Source organism: Schistocerca gregaria, chromosome 5 (assembly GCF_023897955.1).
Source record: "Schistocerca gregaria isolate iqSchGreg1 chromosome 5, iqSchGreg1.2, whole genome shotgun sequence".
In the NCBI taxonomy this organism is placed as follows: domain Eukaryota; kingdom Metazoa; phylum Arthropoda; class Insecta; order Orthoptera; family Acrididae; genus Schistocerca; species Schistocerca gregaria.
Window position 1 is genome coordinate 139,827,435 of NC_064924.1, and position 14,152 is coordinate 139,841,586.

The following is a 14,152-nucleotide window of genomic DNA, read 5'->3' on the forward strand; positions in this document are numbered from 1 at the left end:
AGTAGCTCAACATAACCATTTACAGCCAATGGTCAGTTCAGTTAATCCAGAGGACCCAGTCCATTCCATGCAAACACAGCCCACACCATTATGAAGCCACCACCAGGATGCACAGCGCTTTGTTGACAACTTGTACCCATGGCTTCACAGGGTGTGTGCCTCACTCAAACCCTATCATCAGCTCTTCCCAAATGAAATCAGAACTCATATGACCAGACCATGGGTTTCCAGTCATCTAGGGATGAATCAGTATGGTCACAAGTCCAGCAATGTTATGCTGTTAGCAAAGGCACTTGCGTCGGTCAACTGCTGACATAGCCAATTAAAGCCAAATTTTGCCTCACTATCATAACAGAAATGTCAGTTGCATGCTCACATTGAATTCTATGGTTATTTCCTATAGTATTGCTTGTCTGTTAGCACTGACAACTCTACGCAGATGCTGCTGCTCTTGGTCATTAAGTGAAGGCCATCAGTAACTGTGTTGTCTGTGGTGCACAGCAATGCCTGAAATTTGATGTTCTCAGCACACTCTTCAGGCTGTGGATGTCAGAATGTTGAATTTCCTAACAATTTCCGAAATGGAATGCCCCATTCATCTAGCTCTAACTACCATTCTGTGTTCAAAGTCTGTGAATTCCTATCATGTGCCCATAATCACCTTGCAAACCTTTTCACTTGAATCAACTGATAATGAATGACAGCCCTGCCAATCCACTGCCCTTTTCTACCTTGTGTACACAATACAACTGCCATCTGTATATGTGCATATTGTTATCCCATGTCTTTTGTCACCTCAGTGTGTGTGTAAGAGTGACTATGCTAACAGTTTTTTAGTTGCGAAGCTTCTAAAATATCTTTTACCTAAAAGAATTTGGACATGTAGTAATTACATCTATCTTGTCTTCTGAGATCAATATCAGGACAAATTCATTCACTGTAGGTGCATTACTTTCCTCACTTCATGTATTTCAGTACCTTCATGCTTATGCAAAATTCACATACATTTACACACAAATTTACCTTAACAGTATCTTATATATTTTTCTATTTCATCTTCCTGTCATACTAATTTATTTAGGTCATCTTGAAAACACTTTATTTATAAGACATTTATCATGACAAAATTTCTCTCTCTCTCTATCTCTCTCTCTCTCTCTCTCTCTCTCTCTCTCTCTCTCTCTCTCTCTCTCACTCACTCACTGTCTCCCCCCCCCCCCCTCCTCCCCACCGGCCCACACTCTCACTCTCTCCCCTTTTTTTTTTTAAAAAAAACAACAACTAGTATATGAATTTAAAGCAGGGGATGACATAAAATCGAATTATTCTCATGACTTACATTATGTAGTCTTTTTACGTAATTGTTAAAAACTTTTTTTTAGGTAACTGCTGCTGGTCACTACACATTGCTGTCACAGTGCTACTATCTGGATCGCTTCAGATATTTTGGTGGAGACTGGCATAAATTTTACAACTGTGAGCCACTGGATTTCTCAGCAGACAATGTCTCCCAGTATGATTTGGTGATTGGAGGGGAGGCTGCAATGTGGTCAGAAGTAAGTAAGCTGTAACTCTGACTTCAGGAAAACTCTTTCACATTTAGTCAAGCCCGTTATTTTCTAATTGATTTCCTATTTATCTAAGCAAAATATTAAAGCGTTGCTATTGTGTGCTTGAGTCAACACACAACTGTCTTCACTAAAGCATATTATTATTGTTACTATTACTACTACTGCTATTGTTCTGTCAGTTTCACATCCACAATGTTAAACATATCATCCAGACATTGTTTTTTCGCATTTGGTAAATAATTAATGATGAATGATGTTGAATGAAAACATTACTTAAAGTGCAGGAAATTTTTCAAAACTAAGAAGTCCATTGAAACTTCCTGGCACAAATAGCATGTGCTTGGACCAGAACTTCCACTCATATATTTGCATACAGTCAATTTTTTCTCTGAGCCATTGAAGAAAATTTCTTGACAGAACTAAAAATTTCAATATTACAGTATTTGCTGTGATCATTCTTGTGTGTGATTGTGGGGCAATAGTGACATGTTTTCCCCTTACTTCCCCAGCTGCTTACTGATGTGTTTTTTACCATACTTGGTAGTTGCTCTTCTTAATGTCAATTTTCGTGTAATTATTCTTGTTTAGTAACATGATTGTTAAATGATGAACACAGCAACATAACACTTGAAATATTTCCCAATTTATTACAATGCTAAGCTTTTACTTATGAATTTATATAGTTCACATATCACAGCTCAGCACCTACATTACACAATTACTGAACAATGTCATTAGGAAATTAGGTTATATAGTAAATGTTCATATGAACAATTTGTATCACATTTATGAGTTGGTAATGAATAACAGTGTGAACACAACATAACAATACATTTAGCTGGAATCATTTAGCTGACCTACAATACATTTTTTAGTTGGGAGTGGCTGTAAAATGTGAACCAGTTGATTACTTAACCCAAACTCGCTGATTTTAACATGCAGCTGATTACATGATGTTTACATTATGAATGACTGCCACAGACTGAAGGAAGCATTGACCTTTACATATACACACATCAAAACAAGTTTTAAATCACCTTGGTTCCGAGAGTTATGGAACCTGTGGTAACTGCAACCAGGACGGTCGCAGGGCAGCAATGACGGAAGGTGCGGTGGGACCTGTGGAGAGGCCCACGAACAACAACACAACAGAAGAGGACGGACATGATCAATGTAGGATGGAATGAATACAACAAGACGAAACAACAGAGTCACAAGGAAACAAACTTGTACACGAACCAGGAAGTACGCAGTCTAGTGCAAGGCGAGGTGAAAACTGATGTAAGCGAGATTAGACTAACTGGCTGAGCGAGTGGCCGGCGTTTAAGTATGCTATCACGGGCACCGCTATTGGCCTCTGGGACCTTGTGTTGCACTGGGGTGCCCCCCCACAATAAAAGTGGGCCAGGAGGTGCGCACCACCACAGCTTACAGAGCATGACGTCTGGCATGGATTCAAATTCCACAGTGCGCGGTACCAGAGAACCTGTAAAGAAAATTGGAATAGAGATCAACATAAACATCATTTCTGCCCTTTTTATTGCTTATAAAAACCACAAATTGCATGTTGTACCACCGTACAGCAAGACCTTCAAAGGTTGTGGTCCAAATTGCTGTACACACGGTACCTCTAATACCCAGTAGCACGTCATCTTGCATTGATGCATGCCTGTTTTCGGTGTGGCATACTATCCACAAGTCCATCAAGGCACTGTTGGTCTAGACTGTCCCACTCCTCAATGGCGATTCAGCATAGATCCCTCAGAGCAGTTGGTCAGTCATGTCATCCATAAAGAACCCTTTTCAGTCTGTCCCATGCATGTTCGATAGGGTTCACATCTGGAGAACCTGCTGGCCACTCTAGTCAAGCAATGTCATTATCCTGAAGGAAGTCATTCGCAAGATGTGCATGATGGGGGCGTGAATTGTCATCCATGAAGAGGAATGCCTCGCCAATATGCTACTGGTATGGCTGCACTGTCAGTCGGAGGATGGCATTCACGTATCATACAGCTGCTATGGCACCTTCCACAACCACCAGTGGCATACGTCGGCCCCACATAATGCTACCCCAAAACATCAGGGAACCTCCACCTTGTTGCACTCACTGGACAGTGTGTCTAAGGCATTAATCTTAACTATGTTGCCTCCAAAGACATCTCTCACGGTTGTCTGGTTCAAGAAGTATTCGACACTTGTCCGTGAAGAGAATGTGATGCAAATCCTAAGCAATCCATTTGGTCAGCCCATTTGTACCATGCTACATAGTGTCATGGTTGCAAAGATGGGCCTCGCCATGGACGTTGGGAGAGAAGCTGCATATCATGCATCCTATTGCGCACAGTTTGGGTCGTAACATGATGCTCTGTGGCTGCATGAAAAGCATTATACAACATGGTTGCGAAGCTATCAGGGTTCCTCTGAGCCATAATCCATAGGTGGTGGTCATCCACTGCAATAGTAACCCTTGGGCAGCCTGCAGGCATGTCATCAACAGTTTCTGTCTCTCTGTATTTCCTCCATGTCCGAACAATATCGCTTTGATTCATTCCAAGATGCCTGGACACTACCCTTGTTGAGAGCCCTTCCTGGCACAAAGTAATAATGTGGAGATGACCAAACCATGGTATTGACCATCTAGGCATGGTTGAACTACAACAAACAACACAAGCTGTGTATCTCCTTCCAGGTGGAATGACTGGAACTGATCAGCTGTCGGACCCTCTCCGTCTAATAGGCACTGCTCATGCATGGTTGTTTACATCTTTGAGTAGGTTTAGTGATGTCTCTGAACAGCTGAACAGTCAAAGGGACTGTGTATCTGATATAATATCTACAGTCAATGTCTATCTTCAGGAGTTCTGGTAATTGGATGAGGTTTTTTTTTTTTTTTTATTTGTGTACTTACAGAAGTGTGTGGGAATAATAATTAAATTTCATTGTTATATTTTGCTGTATAACAGGGAAGATAGCAAAATTAGTAAACATGAAATTTCAGTGGGCCAAAAAGCAATTCTTAGTAGGATGTCATACAAATTGACCAAGTTGTAGGAACTATGTCGTGAATATTGTTTATATTTCTGCAGGGATTCACAAAGACTATCAAAATTGGCTACAAATGTTTAATACTCCAGATTGAATAATTGATATATGAACAAGCTTTCCTAATGAATGTGGCCACTTCTGAGATCAGAAAAATGACATAAAACTATGTGACTGAATTTCAGAAATAACCTCTACTTAAGAATAATAGGTTCTGGAAGTTCTGGAACATGAATAGTACAATTACATATAATTTTTGAAGATGTAAGTTTCTGGAAAAAAAGTAATATGTTTCCTGAGGAGAGGAACATAAGGGCTTTATACTGAGGAATAACACCTCAGTCTTCACCATCTATTAGCTCAAGGCAAAATATGTTTCCATGTGTTTGTAAAGTATCTTAAATTGTGAGCATTTGTTTAAGCAAATTATTTCCTCATAATTTAACTACAGTATTACTGTTAGTGATTGATAAACTATATCTTGAACAATTGTTTCTTATGAAACAAGGCCTGAATATTAAATTAACTATGTGTTTAAGTGACTCATATATGTTCTTTACAAAACATGATCACTGAAAGGGAAAAAATTATATTACTATTGGGAGTGGTACAAGAACAAATGGATGGTTTCACCTTGCTGTCTTCCACAGTGTAGTGTCTCAAGTTCATCTGCATATACATCTACATGCAAACTCTGCAAACCATTGTGAGGTGCATGCCAGAGGGTACCTTCCATTGTACCAGTTATTAGGGTATCTTCCTATTACAAGAATGACTATTTGAATGCCTCTGTGCATGCAGTAATTATTCTAATCTTATTCTCGTGATCCCTATGTGAGTGATATGTAGGGAGTTGTAATATATCCCTGTTGTTGTTGTTGTTGTTGTTGTTGTCTTCAGTCCTGAGACTGGTTTGATGCAGCTCTCCATGCTACTCTATCCTGTGCAAGCTTCTACATCTCTCAGTACCTACTGCTTAGTGTATTCATCTCTTGGTCTCCCTCTACGATTTATACACTCCACGCTGCCCTCCAATACTAAATTGGTGATCCCTTGATGCTTCAGAACATGTCCTACCAACCGATCCCTTCTTCTGGTCAAGTTGTGCCACAAACTTCTCTTCTCCCCAATCCTATTCAATACTTCCTCATTAGTTATGTGATCTACCCATCTAATCTTAAGCATTCTTCTGTAGCACCACATTTCGAAAGCTTCTATTCTCCTCTTGTCCAAACTATTTATCGTCCATGTTTCACTTCCATACATGGCTACACTCCATACAAATACTTTTAGAAATGACTTCCTGTCAGTTAAATCAATATTCGATGTTAACAAATTTCCCTTCTTCAGAAACGCTTTCTTTCCCATTGTCAGTCTACATTTTATATCCTCTCTACTTCGACCATCATCAGTTATTATGCTCCCCAAATAGCAAAACTCCTTTACTACTTTAAGTGTCTCATTTCCTAATCTAATTCCCTCAGCATCACCCGACTTAATTCGACTACATTCCATTATCCTCGTTTTGCTTTTGTTGATATTCATCTTATATCCTCCTTTCAAGACACTGTCCATTCCGTTCAACTGCTCTTCCAAGTCCTTTGCTGTCTCTGACAGAATTACAATGTCATCAGCGAACCTCAAAGTTTTTATTTCTTCTCCATGGATTTTAATACCTACTCCAAATTTTTCTTTTGTTTCCTTTACTGCTTGCTCAATATACAGATTGAATAACATCGAGGAGAGGCTGCAACCCTGTCTTACTCCCTTCCCAACCACTGCTTCCCTTTCATGTCCCTCGACTCTTATAACTGCCATCTGGTTTCTGTACAAATTGTAAATAGCCTTTCGCTCCCTGTATTTTACCCCTGCCACCTTTAGAATTTGAAAGAGAGTATTCCAGTCAACACTGTCAAAAGCTTTCTCTAAGTCTACAATCGCTAGAAACGTAGGTTTGCCTTTCCTTAATCTTTCTTCTAAGATAAGTCGTATGGTCAGTATTGCCTCACGTGTTCCAGTATTTCTACAGAGTCCGAACTGATCTTCCCTGAGGTCAGCTTCTGCCAGTTTTTCCATTCGTCTGTAAAGAATTTGAGTTAGTATTTTGCAGCAGTGACTTATTAAACTGATAGTTCAGTAATTTTAACATCTGTCAACACCTGCTTTCTTTGGGATTGGAATTATTATATTCTTCTTGAAGTCTGAGGGTATTTCGCCTGTTTCATACATCTTGCTCACCAGATGGTACAGTTTTGTCATGACTGGCTCTCCCAAGGCCGTCAGTAGTTCCAATGAAATGTTGTCTACTCCGGAGGCCTTGTTTCAACTCAGGTCTTTCAGTGCTCTGTCAAACTCTTCACGCAGTATCGTATCTCCCATTTCATCTTCATCTACATCCTCTTCCATTTCCATAATATTGTCCTGAAGTACATCGCCCTTGTATAGACCCTCTATATACTCCTTCCACCTTTCTGCTTGTCCTTCTTTGCTTAGAACTGGGTTTCCATCTGAGCTCTTGATATTCATACAAGTGGTTCTCTTTTCTCCAAAGGTCTCTTTAATTTTCCTGTAGGCAGTATCTATCTTACCTCTAGTGAGATAAGCATCTACATCCTTACATTTGTCCTCTAGCCATCCCTGCTTTGCCATTTTGCACTTCCTGTCGATCTCATTTTTGAGATGTTTGTATTCCTTATTGCCTGTGTCATTTACTGCATTTTTATATTCTCTCCTTTCATCAACTAAATTTAATATTTCTTCTGTTACCCAAGGATTTCTACTGGCCCTCATCTTTTTACCTACTTAATCCTCTGCTGCCTTCACTACTTCATCCCTCAAAACTACCCATTCTTCTTCTACTGTATTTCTTTCCCCCATTTCTGTCAATTGTTCCCTTATGCTCTCCCTGAAACTCTGTACAACCTCCAGTTCTTTCAGTTTATTCAGGTCCCATCTCCTTAAATTCCCACCTTTTTGCAGTTTCTTCAGTTTTAATCTACAGTTCATAACCAATAGATTGTGGTCAGAGTCCACATTTGCCCCTGGAAATGTCTTACAATTTAAAACCTGGTTCCTAAATCTCTGTTTTGCCATTATATAATCTATCTGATACCTTTTAGTATCTCCAGGGTTCTTCCATGTGTACAACCTCCTTTCATGATTCTGAAACCAAGTGTTAGCTATGATTAAATTGTGCTCTGTGCAAAATTCTACCAGGCGGCTTCCTCTTTCATTTCTTAGCCCCAATCCATATTCACCTACTATGTTTCCTTCTCTCCCTTTTCCTACTCTCGAAATCCAGTCACCCATGGCTATTAAATTTTCGTCTCCCTTTACTATCTGAATAATTTCTTTTATTTCATCATACATTTCTTCAATTTCTTCGTCATCTGCAGAGCTAGTTCGCATATAAACTTGTACTACTGTAGTAGGTGTGGGCTTCGTATCTATCTTTGCCACAATAATGCGTTCACTATGCTGTTTGTAGTAGCTTACCCGCATTCCTATTTTCCTATTCATTATTAAACCTACTCCAGCATTACCCCTATTTGATTTTGTGTTTATAACCTTGTAGTCACCTGACCAGAAGTCTTGTTCCTCCTGCCACCGAACTTCACTAATTCCCACTATATCTAACTTTAACCTATCCATTTCCCTTTTTAATTTTTCTAACCTACCTGCCCGATTAAGGGATCTGACATTCCACACTCCGATCCATGGAACGCGTTTTCTTTCTCCTGATAATGACATCCTCTTGAGTAGTCCCCGCCTGGAGATCTGAATGGGGGACTATTTTACCTCCGGAATATTTTACCCAAGAGGATGCCATCATCATTTAATCATACAGCAAAGCTGCATGCCCTCGGGAAAAATTATGGCTGTAGTTACCCCTTGCTTTCAGCCGTTCGCAGTACCAGCACAGCAAGGCCGTTTTGGTTATTGTTACAAGGCCAGATCAGTCAATCATCCAGACTGTTGCCCTTGCAACTACTGAAACGGCTACTGCCCCTCTTCAGGAACCACACGTTTGTCTGGCCTCTCAACAGATACCCCTCCATTGTGGTTGTACCTACGGTACGGCTATCTGTATCGCTGAAGCACGCAAGCCTCCCCACCAACGACAATCCCTAGAACAATTATTTAAAGCCAGGTCTTGAAACTTTGTTAATAGACTTTCTCATGATAGTTTGTGTCTGCCTGCCAGTTCAGTCCCTTCAGTATCTCTGTGACACTCTCCCAGGATTAAAACAACCTGTGACTATTCATGCTGGTGTTCTCTGTATATATTCAATATCCTCTGTTAGTCCTATCTTGTATGGGTCCATACTCATGAGCAATACTCTAGAACCAGTTGCATGAGTGACTTGTAAGCAGTCTCTTTTGTAGAGTGATTTCACTGCCCCAGTATTCTACCAATAAACTGAAGTCTACCAACTGCTTTATCCACAACTGAACCTTTGTGATCATTCCATTTCATATTCTAACAAAGTGTTACACCCAAGTATTTGTAGGAGTTGGCAGTTTCCAACAGTGTCTCATTGATATTATAGTCATAGGACACTATGTTTTTTTTTTCATTTTGTCAAGTGCAAAATTTTACATTTCTGAACATTTAGAGGAAGTTGCACAATCTCTGCACCACAATGAAATCTTATCAAGATCTGACGGAATATTTATGCAGCTTCTCTCAGATTGTACTTCAGTATAGATAACATCATCATCTGCAAAAAGCCAGATTTTACTATCAGTATTATCTTCAAGGTCATTAATATGCAGCATGAACAGCAAGGATGCCAACACACATCCCTGGGGCACACCTGATGTTCCTTCTACATCTGGACAATGACACACTATTCAAGATAACATGCTGTGTCCTACCTACCAAAAAGTCCTCAATCCAGTTGAAAATTTCATGTGATACCCCATATGATCATATTTTTGACAATAAGGGTAGATGTGGTACTGAGTCAAATGCTTTTCAGAAATGAAGAAACACTGCATCTATCTGGTTGCCTGCATCCAAAGCTTTCAGTAAGTCATGTGAGAAAAGTGCAAGTTGTGTTTCACATGATTAATATTTTCAAAATCTGTGCTCGATAGCATTGGAGGAGGTCATTCTGTTCGAGATACTTCATTATGTTTGAGATCAGAATACATTATAAGATTCTACAACAAATCAATGTCATGGATTCTGGATGGTGGTTTTGTGGGTCACTTCTACTATCCTTCTGGTAGCAGGTGTATCCTGTGCCTTTTTTCCAAGAACTGGGCAGAGTTATTTGTTTGAGCAATCTACGATAATTTATGATTAGGAGAGGGGCTAACTCAGCCACAAATTCAGTATAGAATCTGACAAGGATTCCATCAGGGCCTGGAGCTTTGTTCAATTTTAATGATTTCATCTGTTTTACAGCAGTATCATGTGAATGACAGTGATGAGTGCTTATGCAATTTTGTATGTATTTTATTATGAACAGCTGTGTGAAACAAAGGAAAGAAGATGAAACCCCTTTTGCTCACAACAGGTGGGTGTCTCTCATCAGAGAAGATGATGGATCAATCCTGCGTCCAATCATCTTGATTTAGGTTTTCCGTGATTCCCCTAAATCATTTCAGGCAAATGCTGGGATGATTTCCTTGACAGGGTGCAACTGACCTCCTTCCCCATCCTTCCCTAATCCAATGAAACTGATGATCTTGCTGTTTCATCTCTTCCCCCAAATCAGTCCAATCCAATCTCATATCCAGTGTTTGGAGGGATCTCACTTCTTTCTAGCCTTCTGCAACCTGTCCTTCTTTCCTTTCTGAGGCAGGAACTAAAAGTTCTAAGAGTTATGATTGTTTTTTGTACTTTCATTTGTATCTACTGGCAGTAATTGAAAATGCATGTAGGCAAGAGCCATTTTGTTCCATCTTAATAGAGGCTTTTCATTGATTCCTCCCTCTATGGAAATAAATGGTTCATTTGGTGTGAAATGTAGACAAAGTTATGGATCATACAAAACTTCCCACTGTAACAACTGCAACCGTCTGCATGTGTCATGCACACTGTGTACATGTCCATTGCTGCCAGTAAATAAATTTGTCTTATTTGTTGGTGAGCTTGTGGGACATTTTTCCACTGATGTCATTTATTACTAAGTGTGTGGTAAGTTGCAGAACTCTATCACCTGTAAAAGTACAGTCCAGGCAATTGCTTCCTTATTCTTCATGATTATAAAAATATCTGTGCGGTAGTCAGTTGATTTTGTTTTTGATCATTCATTACTTTCAGCACACACAATGTTTGAACAGTGTTTCTGACAACCCTTTGTATCAGTAACTGTTGATCAACAACTGTTTGTAGCAGTTATGGGCATTAAATTCATCAACAATTAGCCATCTGTTCTGTTAGAACATCCCTACAACTTTCTGGATGACTTCATAAATAACTACAGATAGTGACAGATTGTTTCAATTCTGAACCATTTTTCATGATATTTTCAGCATAAATACAAATGAATTGATAAAAATTTTACAAACTGTGGCCACTTTTTAAGTAAAATAATTCTACAGCTGAGATTAGTTGAATTTTTGCATGTGCTGTAGTAAATAGTTACACAAATAATGAAAAGTTTAGTATATTCTGAACTTGGTCTGTCCCCTTATGACTACAGGAACACAGTCATAATTTTTTCTAATTCTGATATTCAGAGACACAGTTAATAAAATACTGTGTTGTTCATTTTCCTGTAAGCATATGGATTTTTATGCATAGATAATTGTAAGTTTATGCTTGGAAGAAGGTTATGCTTTAAAAGTAATAACAAAACTTTTCTGATGAAATACAAAGCTCGACACAGAATACAAAGCAAAGCTAGATGCACTTTCATGATATTTATACTTAACTACAATAACTGTACAAGTAAGTGAAAATTTGAACAATTATGTCCTTCACACTACTCTGTTCTCAGAGCTATGATGTACACAGTATCAGGACTAAGAAAAAGTATCTCCACAAGCAGGGATGCTGAGGTGCTGACAGGCACAGTGAAAAAGACTGCTAAACATTATAAGCTCTCTAACAAAAAACTCGTGCTTCCAAAATAGAAAATGCACACATGTTCACACAAGCAGAATTCACACACACACACATGGTCACTGTTTCCAGCTCCCCATCTCTCAGAGACAGTGTCTGGAAGTTTAAAATGTTTAGCAGCCTTTTTCATTATGCCTGTCTGTGACTGAATGGCTTTTCTGTGTGATGAGTAGCTATCTGTCCTTTTAATATTGTTGTTATTCCATCCTGGACCTCCCACTGTTTTGTATTCTCAAGAAGGAAATTTAGGAAGTATAAAACTTTTCAAATAGTTGGAAGTGTCCGACGCTGCTGTGTAATGAAATATGCTAAAGATTATTTAACATTTCTAAAATAAATAAATTTTTAAAATAACTAGCAGTAGTACATAATGAATAATAAGTAATAACAAGTAATAGCAAATATGGGATAAGTTCTAAAAATTTTTTACATGGTGACATAGTACACATTTACAGAGAAATATGTATTAAAGCAAAAAATACATTTATTAAAAGACAGCAATATCTTATTGTATTACAGTTCTGTTATATACTAGTAGTTTCTGAGTAAGGAGCAAGTAGTGATAGAGAAAGTTGTGTATGTACTCACTCTCAAGATCTTATTTATTTTTTCCTATTCACAGTTTGTAGATGAAAGCAATGTGGAATCAAGAGTATGGCCTCGTGCTTCAGCAGTGGCTGAAAGATTGTGGTCACCAATGAATGTTACAGATATAGATGAAGCAGCTACACGAATTGAAGAACACTACTGTCGACTGCGAAGACGTGGTATAAACGCACAACCCCCAAATGGACCAGGTTATTGTGTTTAACTGGCTAATATCTGTTGTTTCAAAATTCTGTCTGTACTTTCTACAAACATTATAACAGTGTATAAAAGACAACAGGGTGGACTGTCAGTGTGAAGACAAATAACAAAGTGATGAGAAATAATTTTTGTAAAGAAATTCCCCGAGTGGCAATTCTTCAGAAAACCTGGAATTCTCAGGGAATTTCAGGGATTTAGTAAAATCTCAGGGAATTCTGCATTTTTAACGTAGCTTTGAAACTGAATTTTATTGAGTTTTATAAATCACAAATTTTAAAATACTTAATGGCTTAAAGTGTGTTAAAGTTTCATATAAATTATTGATGTTTACAAACTTCAGTTAAGCTAGTGATTATGACTGGTATATTTCTCATTTGAGAGGAAGGAAGTCATTATTGTGATATGCTGATCACACCACCACCACCACCACCACCACCACCACCACCACCACCACCCAACCTTTCTCACTGTTAAGCTTCTTGACTCTAGATGCCATTTTCCTCATCACATCTGGAATTCTTGGGGAATTTTTTTTTCCACATTGGAGTAGCCACCCTGTTTCCTCCACTGAAGTAGTATTTAAGTACTGAAATAATGCTGTGTGCATTTCTGTGAATGTTTCTTAGTTCTTAATTTCCTAAGTACTGTGCAGTGTCAAATTTGTATCACATTGAGTATTATCGGAGACAAGTATTTGATCTTGAACTGTCTTGAGATATAATGAACTAGTGCCCAAGTGTGGTTCAAAATAAATAATGTAAAAGGAAAATTCAGTTGAGGTGAATCAAACCCAAGGATGAGAGTGTGGGTCCTTCTCATCCTAGGGTCTGAATGAACTTCCCTTTCTTTTTAACCTTCCCTAATGTATTTCTCTCTCCTCCCCAAGGGAGGAACAAATAGTACCAAAGCCTAGGCTAGTATGACCACTTATATATGTAAAGACCTTGGGTGTAGACAATGGTAAAGCAAAAGTTGGTTGTTTTGAAAAATTGTACAAGAAAGTTTCACTAAAATCTCGTAAGATATTTCAAGTACATCCATTATGATTTTTCTTAAGTTCAGGTAAGTAATTGTTTTCAAATATTCCTAGAGGAACAACAAACTTTTAAAATTATAAATTCTCTCCAAAATTTTATTCTTAAAAATATGTCAATGGGAACTGTTTAGTTTCAAACAGAGTGTGCTTAACGTAGGCTACCACTATTGACTTGTTGGGAAAGTTATGAAATATTATTGTAAAACGTCTCAAAAATATAAATCTAAAAGTTCCAAATTGTTTCAGTTTATTACACTAACATTTGCATTACCAGTTTTAGTCTTAATAAAGTACTGGATGTCCATAAATGTTTACCCTGATTACAAGACAATGTAACTCTTTACTGGTTACAGTAAATGAAATGTGTTATACCACTTGTTATGCTACTCAATAAGTTTCAGACCTTACATAAATATTTAATGTACACAATACTCTCCAACATTTAAATTACTTCAACATGTACACCCCTCATAATATGCAAAATATCAAGCTGGTGTACAATCTCTTGCCACACATTCTACAACCATTCTGTTGTGATTGTGCAAATGGCATCTCTGATCCATTGCTGCAATGTCACACTATTAGGAACTACTGTTTTGTACTCAATATCTTTCACAT

General features: G+C 38.3%; 1 protein-coding gene across 1 annotated transcript in view; it reads left to right on the forward strand.

Moving 5' to 3' along the window:
* Positions 1-13,554, forward strand: part of LOC126273264 (beta-hexosaminidase subunit beta-like) — a 182,494-nt gene extending 168,940 nt beyond the window's left edge. Inside the window, exons 8-9 of the mRNA XM_049976807.1 lie at positions 1,383-1,556; positions 12,314-13,554. Of these exons, the coding sequence (XP_049832764.1) occupies positions 1,383-1,556; positions 12,314-12,502 (363 nt within the window). The 3' untranslated portion in view covers positions 12,503-13,554. The remainder of the gene's footprint in view (positions 1-1,382; positions 1,557-12,313) is intronic.
* Positions 13,555-14,152: the final 598 nt, after the last annotated feature.